The sequence below is a fragment of the Rhagoletis zephyria genome, unplaced genomic scaffold (genome assembly GCF_001687245.7).
Source record: "Rhagoletis zephyria isolate East Lansing unplaced genomic scaffold, Rhagoletis_zephyria_1.1 Rzeph_scaffold_05896, whole genome shotgun sequence".
NCBI classification, from domain to species: Eukaryota; Metazoa; Arthropoda; class Insecta; order Diptera; family Tephritidae; genus Rhagoletis; species Rhagoletis zephyria.
In genome coordinates, this window is record NW_016162979.1 from 1,527 (window position 1) to 15,440 (window position 13,914).

The window sequence follows — 13,914 nt, forward strand, 5'->3', positions numbered from 1 at the left end:
ATTTAACCCACTGTGCGCTGCCAGCTTTCACGCTCTTCCGCTTTAAAGTATTTATATTTACTACACCGTGCGACAGTAAATTTTGCACACGAAGAAATGAATATATTCGCGAAACTATGGGTAAATTATAGTAAAGTCAGGATTATTTTTGAAGGACTTTGAAATTTAATATATATGATTAATTCAAGAAATTATTTAAAATTCATATAAAAGAAAAAAATCTGTAGAATTATAACAGAGTTAATTTTTTGGTGCATAAGGACGAATGGGCATGGAAACTGCCCCTTATAAATTTTGTTCTAAACATCGTTAAAAATTTGCAAAATTTTTTTTTTTTTTTTAATTAGTGATCGTGGATTAATATACGTACAACCTTATCATCGAGTTTCGTCCTACAAACTTTATTAATGTAAAAAGATAAAATTTTTTAAAAACACATTTTCAATAACTATTTGTTTTTGAAAACCAAAAATCTTTATTGGTTTTAAATTCTACACAATTTCCTTTCTCACTGATTTTTAAATAAATTTTTTGAATTAATCATATCTTTAAAATTTCAAAGTCCTTTGAAAAAAATTTTGACGTCAGAGTGAAAAACTAAAAATGCAGTTTTACTATATTTGGCCCATAGTTTCGTGAGTATGTCGATTCTTTCATGCGTTTTGAGTTTTTTTTTTTGTTTTTGTCGCACGGTGCTATACATACTAAATGTATATGGTTACAATTGTTGATAAAAATAGCATAACAACCATATGAGCACAGCTAATTAAAGAGACAAGTGTCTATTTTTTATGTATGTATACTAAGGTGGTCCAAAAATGCATGTAAAAAAGTTAAATCAGAATTTTTATACTCTCATGCCCTACGATTATTCTATACCGAAAATAGTATACCCCTATTTTTTTCAAATCAAAAAATATTTAGAGCTCGCTCAAAGTTTTCCATTTATTTTATTGAGAAAAAAACAACTTTTCGTAGAAATAGTATAGAATCAATATTTTTCGTTCGGAAAACACTGCTCTCAGCATTAAAATTCCGACTTTACTTATTTTGGACCACCAAAATGTATATATATACACCATTACACCCCCTCTAATAAATGCCGGCATTCTTGACGGCCGCTCGCATTCGTACCAAATCTAGCCAGAGCGTGGCGACTGTCGACGGGGTGTAAAAGTCGCTAGCCGACAACTAAATATACTTAAAGAGGATCTAAAATTGTATGCAGCCGAATGTTGCTCCACTGTTCCAACAATTGACAAATGGAAATTGCTTGACGGAACTTTTAGCTGTTTCGTTTCGTTGTTGTATCGAGGTTGTGTGGTGGACAAGCACGCGCTTCGCTTGCCGACAGCTGTTTATTGACAAAGCAGCAAAGCAAGTTGCCGGTAGAGCTGGCACAATACTTCTCATTACGATGCCAATTACAAGTGACAGTGTATAGCAGATATACAGACATCTTTTTACATACATACATATATGTATGTGTATGTATATAATCCAACGAATAATGTAAGGTAGGCGAAACGCTAACGCCAGTTCACTTTATGTGATTTCATGTCGCGAAAAGGATGCGTGCGTGTTGTAAGCGAAGGATATTAAATGGAGTGTATTTGTTGCATGAAAAAATAAATAAGTACTTTTTTGTATCAGCAAGTAAAAATAACCTTCATAGTGTAAATGAGACAAATTGTCTGCGCTGAAGAAAATAAACGAAAGAAATTAAATTTCGAAGTTCATTTATGGAAATTATAGCGTGCAACATGCAATTGGAATAATATGTATAAATATAAACAAAGTTATTCGACTCGGTATTAAATTTTAACACTGCGAGTGTGTGCGTGTAGAATCATATATGGACATGTGTGCATATGACTAACATTCTTTTTTTTTTGTTTGAATGAAGAAATAAGGCAAACTTTATTTTTGGCCAAAAAATGGTGCCACCGCCAAACTTATCAAAATATTTAATGAATGTGCGTTCGTCTCAACGCAAACATCCACAAGAAGCCGCCCAGCAGCAGCCCGCCCAACAACAGCAGCAACAATATAGAAATCAACAACACCAACAATCATCGTTCAGGCAACATCGTAGCGCCTATGAGTGTAAGTTGTAGGGGTAATATGCGCAAATAGAAGGGCGTTACTATACAAATTTGCTAGCCTAAAAAGTTTTAGAAAAAAATTTACCTGATTAAATGGAGGCAAAAACTTAACACAACAAAAACTGTCCACATTGTTATTGTTAACAACGCGAGAAGTGCTGAAAGTAAATATAGGTGTAAAATCCATCTCCCTTTGAGAAAAGTCGATTTGATTGGAAGATTGTGATCGCCTTTTGCGAAAACGGTGGTAGAAAAGTAGTAAAAAAATACGCAAAGTAAATTGTGTATTATTAAATCTATGTAAATTTGAGGTATATTTGGTGTTTTAATGGAAATACTAAACAATACGTAAAGATATGCATTTTCAATTTGACTAATGTGTAATGTACCGGGACAAATCTGGAATAGCTATGCAAAAACAAAAAATGCAGATCCATAGAACTTTTCACTCTCATTTCAACCATGCCGCAAGTAAAAAGTAAAGAGGATATACAACATTAAAGTTAATTTTTTGATTTTTTAATATTAATAGCTTATGAACTACATAACCGATTAAAAAACTAATGACGTCACAATAAGGATAATTAATTTATCCTTCAGTTAATATACAAAATTAATAAGTCTTTTTTTATACGTTTAAGCCAATAACACTAAAAAACGAACGAACGTTATTTTTTAATAAAACAAGCTTTTGAAAAAAAAACTGCCTAATTAATGCTAAATAAATCTACATTTTTTAGAAAGAACAAAATATTGCCTTTAGTTCAATTTATGTCATATTTTATCATGATCTGCTTTTCGGGTTTAAAAAATTTAGTTATGATAAAAAATATAAATAAACAAAGCAAATCAACCTCTTATATCTTCTTAATTTTTCTCCTGCGCCAAATAAATTTGGTATGGTTGAAATCAGCGTAAAAAGTTCTATCAAGCCTCATTTTTGGTTTTTTTTTTTTATAGCTCAACGGTCGCTATTCTAGACTTGTTGTAAGAAATTACGCAAATGAAGGTGATGCCAACGAATACTTACTTAGTATGACGAAGGATACTTAAATATTGATTAAAATTAAGTGTGTGGGTTTTTGTGACAGCTGAAAAGCTCACCAGCATCGAGTTTATGAAAGCTTAAAATTTTTTTCACATGGGCCTTCCTTGGGGCTTTTCTTATTCACATGATTCTTGGGAACATACCAGGCGTTCTCTAACACTAAAATTATTTTTTACGATCTCTGCCCTAAGGCATGGTGCTGATTGTTTTCGAAAAAGTGGATTAACAGGCAAAATAAGCAGAGTATCCACATAGCGCTTGAAATAGTCTTTTATGGTATCAACGTAGTGTCTAGAAGGATTTAGACTTCCCCTAGTCAAAGCCAATTTAGTAACACCAAAGTAGGAAATTGCATACCAAACCAATCGACTTGGTAGAAACTTGTATGGTAACCTTTCACTGGCCACTACTGTAATTTTTCAGCAAACAATAAATAAGCGATGTTTGGAAGTTTACTATCCCTCGCCGCCAAATTTTTTGTTTGATCTGAAAACCACAGAAATAAATTTATTTTTTTTCTCATTTTCAAATCAACTATTTACTATTGTTATATAATTGCTGCTACTCCTTTTTTTATTTATTTTTAATTTTTACTTCAACTTTGAAATTAAAATGGTATCTGTTTGAGAGCGTGTGAATCAGTAGCAAAGTCCGTGGCGAGTAAATTTTTGACAACTATGGGGTGAATAAAATTTCTCATCAGGCTAGTGAAATTTTTGACAAATGCATAGAAATTTTTACAATCGCAAAGATTGTTGATGTGTAAATTTTCGTTAAATAAAAGCTTAAATTGATGAATTGCAATCAATTATGGTAGACGTTTTCTTAAAATATTAATTGCACTTAAATTTTTAATATTTTATTCCGCATAAATCAACGATTATGAAAAATTTTCTGCTTTCAAAAAAGCAAAATTGTCTCCCCATAATAAAAATATTATTCACCAGCTCTCCCCACAGAACTCTGTTACAGATTCACACACATCTTGACTAGAAAATATCGGTATTTCACAATAAATTTGCTATAAAAAAATAATAAAAAAAATAAATAAAATTGCAAATAATTATGACATAACAATGCACATGAAATTGCGTCACGGTAAAAGCCAATTTTCGATATCTAATTAATTTATGTGCATTGTGGTGCTTCTGCCATTATGTTCGCCATATTCGTAACTGAGCGGTGATGGCGGTTGAGGCAAACGAAATTATAATCAACAATAATGCTGCTAAGAGACAATTGTCCAGATTGTTATTCCACGTGTCCATATGTGTAAGTGGTTTTATGTAGTATGTAAATATGTACATACATTTATATACAAATCCTTACGGTACTGCAATTTTGATATTATATGAACCTACAATTCACATCAGCAGCACCTATTATTCAACAAATTGAAATAAATCAATAAGTCAACATTGCACAAATTAAATAAATTCAATTAAATCCAAAGCGATTTGTTGTAAGTATGTATGTACGTGTGCGTAGGAGTTGCCTCATACATACACACGTATGTACTTAAATTGTTGTTAAATAGTTCTTTTCAAAAGTATTATCTTTCTTCTGACATTGTGATACACATGTATTTCAATGAACTGATGATTTAATTCGAATTTTATTGCTCGAACAAATGAAAAGCCTCCTAAATAAAGATCAGGAATAAATCGCTTTCAAACCCATTTCGATTTATACCCATGTTTTAATAATTTATCCAACTTACTGAATAATTTAAATGCAACCTTTTAAACACGTGGCAACTCTCTTCAAACATTCGAAATGTTCATACTAAAGATTTCTTAACATTCTTTCGTTTGACTAGGGTAATTTTTTATTTCATATACCTTTGGAATTAGTTAATTGAGTTAGACCTTTCAAACAGGTGGCAGCTCTCTTCAAAAGTATTTTCAAGCTTAAGCCTTGTTAACTCTCTCTCGCCGGATACTGCGATACATATTTTAATTAACTGATAAATTAGGTGAAATTTTATTTTTCAAACAATTTTTCAAACCCCTTCCCATACCCAAATTTGTATAATTAATTTTACTTATAAATTAATTTGACTTTAATTGTTTTAACATGTGGCAGCCCTCTTCCAGCAACTTCAACTTCAACTTCAACCCTCACTGGCAACCCTCTCCAAAATATTTTCAAACTACTATCTAGTTTCCGAAACCCCTTTCGTTTGGCACCCATATTGTGTTACATATTTCTCTTACATAATATGATTTTTTAAACAGGTGGCAATCTTCCTATAGTTCAACTATGAAATAAAGCTTTTAAAAACCATTTCGCTTGATATGAGTTTGTAATAACTGATTTTTTTTTTAATATTTTAAATATACTTTTTTAAAAGGCGGCATTATTTCGTAAGATCGAACGAATGGTGCGGACACGATGGCATTGATTATAAAAATAATTTGAGTTCAATTGCTCAACAGGTGGCAACTGTTTTAGAAAAAATAAAACCAGTTTGCACATCCATCTACAGACCAATCGCTTTATTTTGACAACCCATTCTTGAAAATCGGACGAACAGTACATATCTTCCCTTCGCGTATTATATATATAGATTTTGACGGATTGATTTTAATCTTGGTAGTTAGAGGTTTTTGGCGTCACTGACTATGCATAGGAAGTAGAATTTTAAAAAAATGACTTAATTCCAAAGGAACCAAGAAAAATAGATCTTTATGAATTTTAGGTCAGTGAACATTTTTTAAATAATTGTTGTATTTCGATATCAGAAACCTGGCCTTAAAATTTAAAGTCTGTTTCAATTCTAACCCTCTTATTGAATCCGCTATTTTGAATTTTAAAAATTTATATTCAAAACCTTAGGTTAACCAGTTTTATATAAATAGAATATATTTTTTTTTCGATTTCGAGTCTGGAAATCAAACTTTAAATTCCAAATCACCGATCTCAAAAACCCCAAATTACCATGTTTTATATAAATTCAATAAGTTTTTAAAAATTCGCCCGCCATATTCGCTCCGCTGTTGTGGATATAAAAAAGCAATAAGCGATCCCAAGATCCGCAAACAAACGTTAAAGTAAATCCGTAAGTATTTATCCACTTTTGTATGTCACATAAAATCCGGCAGTGTTTTTGAAGTAAGAAAGAATGTTTAGTAAAGCAGAAATTAGCATACAGAAACCTTGTTGATCGGGGTTCTTTTGCATTAAGTACACACATTACATGTGCAATTTAAAACTAGCATTCACAATGATTTTTCATTATTTATTATACATTTGCTCTGCTCATTTATCATTTAGCTTTTGAGCTATCGAAAACGCAGTGGCTGCAAACCATTACTTTGGTTTCAACAATGCATGTACATAAACAGCACATCAACGTGAATGTGAATCGTTAGTTATATAAATGTAAGTATGTACATTAGGCCGTATCACCTTACAAAAAATAAAAAGAATCGCCGTACTCCCGTGAGTCTAAAGAATTTTTGCAAGGCAATTTCGAAAAAAACTCTTTTTTTGGCCAAACCTTTGGTCGCCTTTTTACATTTTTCAATGACACCCACATTCCAAAAAAAAATTTTTTACTGGAATATTCCAAATAAATAAACAAAATAAAAAAAGTTTAGTGAAGTTTTACTAGCTTTATTTTACTGACATTAGGGTGGTGCTACCCTGAACTGAGATCTGGTGGGTATGTACCAGATAGATCGCGATACTTGAGAAAACAGTAAATGCAGAAGATATAACGAAAAATGTAAAAAGGCTCAGCAAAAAATAAATACAATTTTAGAATTTTCCTTGCAAAAATAATTTAGAACGTCGAGCTTTTTTCCGGTACCGTCTAATGTACATATTTACGTAGCTATGAATATCAAAATTAGATTGCGCTGTACTCCATATGAAATGAAAAAAGTTTAAAACAGGTTTCTTTCCTAATTTTTTAAATTAGTTTCATTAGATTTGCAGGATATCAAAGGGATATATAACAGTAATAATAGATTGGAGCTTACACATATGCAAAAAATACGAAAAAATCGGGTTATAAATAAATAAAAAAGTTTTGACGAAAATCGATTCTTACTGCTGTTAGCTAGCGTTATGGAAGAAAATTCTTATGACACTAAAATCCTTTCAAAATTAGCTTCAAAAAAACTTTTTTTTTTCCACAATTTAATTATGTAATTTAAGACCACCTTAGCCTATCCACAAACGTTTGGCCGTCGAACCAAATGCAATTAGTAATTTGTAGTACGTCCCTGTTGTATTGCTTGTCAGTAATGTGTTTTGGTAGCGCATTTGTTGTTGTCTTTGGTCTACATAATTTATGAATTTTAGAATGATGACATTCATTTGATATTTATTTGATGTAATTTTTAATCGAACGGTAATTGATTTTAGTAATAAATGAAAATGTATCAACATCCAATGTATTATTTATATAAAATAATTCTCACACACAAAATGATTGATACGCGAATGCCAGCGCAATGCGAAAATAGAAGAGAAAATTAGGCTGCATTTATTTTGCTGTACTTTTTGTAAGCTGAAAAATTGAATTTACTAAGTAATAGGCTTTATCGTCGCCCGTATGCCAGAAACATGAATGTGTTAAATTTAAAGTTTTGAACTCAACTCTACATTTATGCAATTGAAATTGCATATTTATACATATTTATGTGGTTTCACATCTCAGGTTGTTGGCCTGCTGAATGGTTTGTTGGCCTAGCAATGGAAAAATTAACCTTGGTCGTACTGCATAGATATTTTCTGGCACAACAACTAATTTTGGAACGCCTTTACGGAATAAAATTTATTGTGCTAGTTGTTTACGGCGCTAAAGGATGGTGCTTGTTCTTTTCCTGTTAATTCACGTCGAAGATTGTGAAAAATAATCGCACGCAATCAAATTACCGGCCGAAAGATCTTTAAAGTTCACGGTTCATTTTTTTGCCGAGGTCAGTTTTCAATTTAAACTTGGATTGATATGGGGTTTGCTAAAGAATAGACTGTATTTTAATTGAATTCTCTCAAAAGTTAATAAATAAACATAAGTTGCTAACAATATCACTTTTAAATGGGGGTGCTAATGATATAACCCATACTGTATATACAAAAATTAAGTTGCCTAGAAAACTGCATCAAAATTTTCAAAAAAGTCGGGCCAAAGCGTATTGGCGTTTAAAAAGGGGTAAAATTGCCCTTTTAGTCGCACAACGGCAACACTACATTCATTTCGAAATATTTTCCATTAAGTTTAGGTCCTGTAAATAGGACAAACTGTGAAAAAATTACGTCTTTGCTTCGTTATCCTCGCTTTACAGCTTCAGAAATTTCAAGAAAAAGGTGCCAAAATATGCGAAAAATTAAAAAAAAAAAAATCCTTAATACCTGTTTTCAATGAATTATATCTACCTAATTTTGGAAACTTGAAATATTATCTCAACTGCTCGGAGCTACGAAATCGAACTCTCTTCTTAATCATGGCGGCCAACAAAAAATGTTCGTCCTTTCAAAAATCGTGATAAATATTATTAAACGCGTTGTATTGATCAAAATTAAAGTGTACAGCGTAATCCTTCGTTCCATTGTGGTGTCATCAACACCAAGTTTTTCTTTCATTTTGGTCAACATTCCAGACGATAAGGTGCTGACCTCGTAAAAGGACTTTTGTTATTACCGTCTAGCTTTTGTGTTCTGACTCCATTTCATGCCTTTTTCATGAGATGGTGATCGCCTGCAAAGTCCTGCAAGATTTTTTTCAGTTGAAAGTGCGCCTGTTTCGCCCTTTTTTTGTTTTGTTATATATTCAAATTATCCTTTAACTTCTTAAAAAGGTTTTAAGTGCAATTTTAAGATCTTTGCTATGCATAGAGGAGGCTTCGCATAACTGTACCTATTCAAGTTTGATAAAAAGTTCTTCGAAATGAGTTCAAAAAGAAATGTCTCTGATGCCCACAAATTCACAGTTGCATGTGTAAAAATTTCCATTATGAAATTTTTGAGAAGCCTTCTGAAGTGTCATATGTATAACAGCACTTATTAAAGTAAATAAGTTGATTGCACCTCAAATCATGCTCAGTCTGTGTGACTTACAACCATGTAGAGGTGGTAACTGATGATTACCATTGGCCGCAGTGACTGAATAAATATTTTTTTTTTGTACATACAATCAACCTGGCCTCCACCCTCACTGAGTTAGTCAAAAAGAGTACTTATGTAAATATTGTATAAACACGTATGTATATGTGTATGGATTTTATAAAGGGACAATAAATACAAACAATAAATAAAATAAAGATATACCACAAAAATAAGATGTATGTATACGGTTGATAAAATAAGTACTAACATACAAATATTTTGCTTTTTGTAGTTTAGCAAGTTTTAAAAACAATTACATACTTCCAAAACCGTATATTTTTTAAATTAAAAATTTTATTTTTTAATGCGCTTAAAATTTGTGTTAAAAATTTTATGAATGATGATTTAAATTTTCTAAAAATTTTTCTTATTAATTTTTGTTAAACAAATATTTAGCATGAAAACTTTCCAATCCTTGACTTTAATGACTTTGCATGAAATTTTGTGAAAAATTCAATATTCGTTAAGTTTATTTAGGTGAATGATGTTTACAAATTTCTAAAAAAAAATTTTACTGCTTTAATTGGATCGATACAAGTATGGTTGTCATTGAATTTCAGACAGCAAAACATCGCAAACGGACGAAGAGAAGCAACGCGACCGACAACGCAGCGAACGTGAAGCGAAGAAAGAGGAGCAGGACGCCATAAATTACAAAGTGAGTTTAATTTAATGTAAAAAATAAAAAAAAAACACTAATAAACTCAGACTAAAGGGGAGTAAATTGGAAAAGTAGCCAAAAAAGCACAAAATTCACATCGTCTGCTGATTACATACAATATTTCATTGCTCATTTAAGTATATAAAAGAAAATTTTCTTATTTTGCTTATTTTGATTTCCATGTATGTATATGCATGCATGTACGTACATGTGTATGTATTGACTTAAAATTTTCTTTTCTTCCCGCCATACACCCCGCAGCGCGACAAGGACGCACGTGAAGCGCGTTTGCTTGACTTGGAAATACGCCGGCAACAGAAGCGCGAAGAGCATAAGCAACAACATCAGTTGCAACAACAACAGCTGCAGCAGCAACAACAGACACAGGAAGGATCGAGTGAGAAGAGTCCACCCACAACATCGGGCCAGTCGCAACAACAGCAACAGCAGCAGCAGCAGCAGCAGCAACAAGCTACTGGTGGCGGCGGCAGCAGCAGCAGCGGCACTACAGTGCCTCGCATACAAACACCACCAGACCGTTCGTGTCCGCCAGCGTTTCGCAGTCGCTCTATCGAGCGTGAGCTACATTACGAGCGCAAAAGGTATTCGGCGCCGGAAACAGCCGAAATCAAGGTGAGTGAGTGAGTGTAGTGTGAGCCATATGCGTTCACGTATGTTGAAATGTGAATGTATGTATGAAAATGTGTGTTTGTAAGCAATTGCTTGAGCGTGATTTCAATTTCCGTTCGTTCGTCTCAATTTGGGCAGCTCATTAAAAACCGACATCGTAGATTTCTTATCGTTTTTTTTTTTTTGGCTTTTCACACTACTTCTCGCACGCGTACTTGCGGACAAACGCCCATTTGCTTTTTAATTTACTTCGGTAGGCGGAATAATTGAGTTTTCAGTTTTATTTCGCTTCATTTCCTTTCATTTTGCACTTTGGTTTATGTGCATATATGGGTAAATCCAAGTCAAAGCGACCAATGGTTGGAATCGACCATTTATGATTTGGATGAATTTTGGTTAGAACTTTTCTTTTATCATACAAAACTTAACACATTTTTTTCGAAAGTTCTAAATTTAACGATTTTACTAGTTAATTTTTTGAATAAAGTCAAAAGTTATTTTAGTTCCAAAAATGGTACATACATATATAAAAAATTAAAAAATTAACAGAATTTCAGAATTTTAAAAAGTCGTAAAAGCGGAAACTTATAAAAAAATTTGGCTTTTTTATGCAATACCTACAACTGATCTTAAAAGATCCTAAAACTTTCAAGAAGGAATTTTTAAAAATTTAAATCCAAATAAAGTTATTTTAAACAATTTTTATTAAATTTAAATTTATTTTTAATCTCGAGTTTGTATTTTTTTTTTTCAAATTTAAAAAATTCATATATTAAAAAAAAAAACACCTTCTTGATAATTTTAGAACTTTTTAGGATCAGTGAGAGCATTGTATAAAGTGATTGAGCCAAAAATTTCTATAAGTTTTTGCTTTTACGATTTTGTTACACTACGAAATTCATAAAATTTTTTAATTTTTCGAGTTTTCTTAATATTTTCTTTATCTAAATATCAACTTGAAGACGAAACCAGAATTATTTTTATAACTAGTTACAACAGTTTTTGAGATATTCAAAAAATCCGTGAAATTTTGAACTATTGAATCATTTTGTATTGTTTTGTTTGCTTTGGCATAATTTCCTTGTACCTATGATAAAAGAAAGTTCTGACCAAAATTCAAAAATGTACGACTCCAACACGTATTCGATTTGACATGGATTAACCCATGTATAAGTATGTTTTTGTACGCCAAAGTTAACTTCACATACAAATTTCACTACTTTAATGGATATTTATGTTATTATTTTAATTGCAAATATTTTCTTTAACACGATTTTTTGTAGGAGGGTGTAAGCACGACACCATCACCGCAGGCTATCACTGGACCGCCGCCAGCCACACATCATTCGGTGGTGGCGGGCCCTCCGGCAACAGCAGCAGCTGCTACAGCTGCTATAATACCCATATTACCGCTTGGAGTTGCCACACTGCGTGATGACTCCACGGAATCTGAGCAATCCGTGACGTGTACGCAGGCCCAGCCAGATGCGTATCATCGCATTATGTGAGTAGAGAACAAAAATATGTACATCGATTATATTTTTTGCCACTGATAAATTTAACGGTAATTAAAGAAAAAATTAATAATTTTTGCGGAAGTGGATAAGAACTAATTGGAATTTAGAAAATTGCAAATGCGAGGTTTTTTAAACTTAATTTGCATGCCGATGAGACACAAACATGCAAGGTGGTACGCCATGCCGTATTAGTATTCGTTAGTAGCTACATAAGTGCCCCTTACGGCATATTACGATATACTTTTGTATGCTCTAGCTCTGAAAAGTGCTTAAGGTTAGGTTAAAAATGTTGTTTTTACGAATTGAATTCTTAGCTTAAGTTTTCTTTACAGAAAATTCTATCAATTTAGCTTAACCTACGGCGGACGTTCTATACAAATTTTGCTCCCAGAAAGAAAATTTTCTATCCTCCTTGCTATGGAGTCTAACCGTCATTGTCTTACTTGTAAAATCAAAAGCGCACTGATTGCCAAGCCAAAGTGTATGCTTATGAAATAGCAATCATAGCAAAGAGTAAGCATCTGAAAAATTTGAGCGAGGTACAACAAAAAGTCTTCAGCCTTTTGGCTATCTAATCCAAGGAACGTGGACTCTGCGTCAACCCCGCCAAGACAAAGATGTTAGTACTTACTGGGAAAATCATCCTCCTAAGAATGGGTAAAAGTTACTCTCTGAACTAGGGTCAAGTAACTTTTGGAAGCGGCACGTTACCGTGCCATCGTTTCAGGATGGTAATTAACTCCTTGTACGCATGCAAGAAAGCTAAATATTGGAAGGAAAAATGGCGAATAAGTTCACATATCCTACAATGGATGTACACGGCTGTGGTACAAGTGATCCTCTCCTACGGGATTACCGACCGGTAACCCGCGCTAACTAAAACTCTATGCAGAGCCCAAAATAGAACAGCTACGTGACCACCGTTTCTTAAATTCATGTTAAACTGCTGGAAACACCCCATGCAGAGGTGTGACCACTGACAACAAGCTGGGGTGACTTGTTCTCCCCGTGGCGTAGTTACTACCCCCACCAACGTTTCGGTTGATATTAAACTACTATATAACAAAAAAAAAACATTTTTTGTCTCATTAATTCCTCTGTATATTTTTGTATGCATTCGAATTGCCACACAGCCACGAAAATTCTGCAGCTCGCATTTGAGGTCAAAAAAAAGGAGCAGCTTGCAATTATCTGCTCGTTGTTGCATGAAGTGGCCACCGGTAGCCAACATTGCAGAACTAATGAAATAATCGATTCTTGATTTTGTGTACGCCGAACATGCGCGCACACACACACACAAACACACTCATTCTACAAACAAACGGCAAGTAGATATATCGATTTTGCCTGTATGCCAGCAAGTTCTAAACGCTTCCTACTTTTTTCATCTTTTACTTTTTTGCAATTTCACTCAATTATGTGTTGCAACTGAGGGCAACTACCGCAACGTGCCAGAAGAGGTAGCAACTGGTATGTACCACCGTTACGCTCCGCTGCCAGTAGCACTAGTACAATTCTAAATTGTATTCCATTTTAAATGCAATCAAGTCGTAAGCTAGGGAACGAGATGGTGCGAATAAGGTTGCATTCCAGGCTTGGTCGCTTGGTTGGCTGGCTGGCTGGCTGGCTGGATGGCTGGCTACTATACGCGAATGCCAGTTGCTCACATGGTCGACCTGGGTGGCATGGTTGGTTAGTTTGGCGCTGTTTGGTTGTTTGGGTCTGCAATATAATTTCTCTTGCTCCTACGAAGGGTATACTGCAATAAAAGCAACTTACAAACACACCGGAAACAATCACTAGAGTCTCGAATGTTTCCTTGCGCAACTACATTAG

The 13,914-nt window shown here is 33.4% G+C and overlaps 1 protein-coding gene across 1 annotated transcript; it reads left to right on the top strand.

Moving 5' to 3' along the window:
• Positions 1 to 1,937: 1,937 nt before the first annotated feature.
• LOC108372593 (UPF0746 protein DDB_G0281095-like) lies at positions 1,938 to 12,065 on the top strand (the record flags this gene model as incomplete). The annotated part of the gene is made up of 4 exons (XM_017628320.1): positions 1,938 to 2,106; positions 9,831 to 9,928; positions 10,193 to 10,564; positions 11,845 to 12,065. Coding segments are annotated over exons 1-4 (860 nt in total), but the record flags the coding sequence as incomplete, so codon positions are not given.
• Positions 12,066 to 13,914: the final 1,849 nt, after the last annotated feature.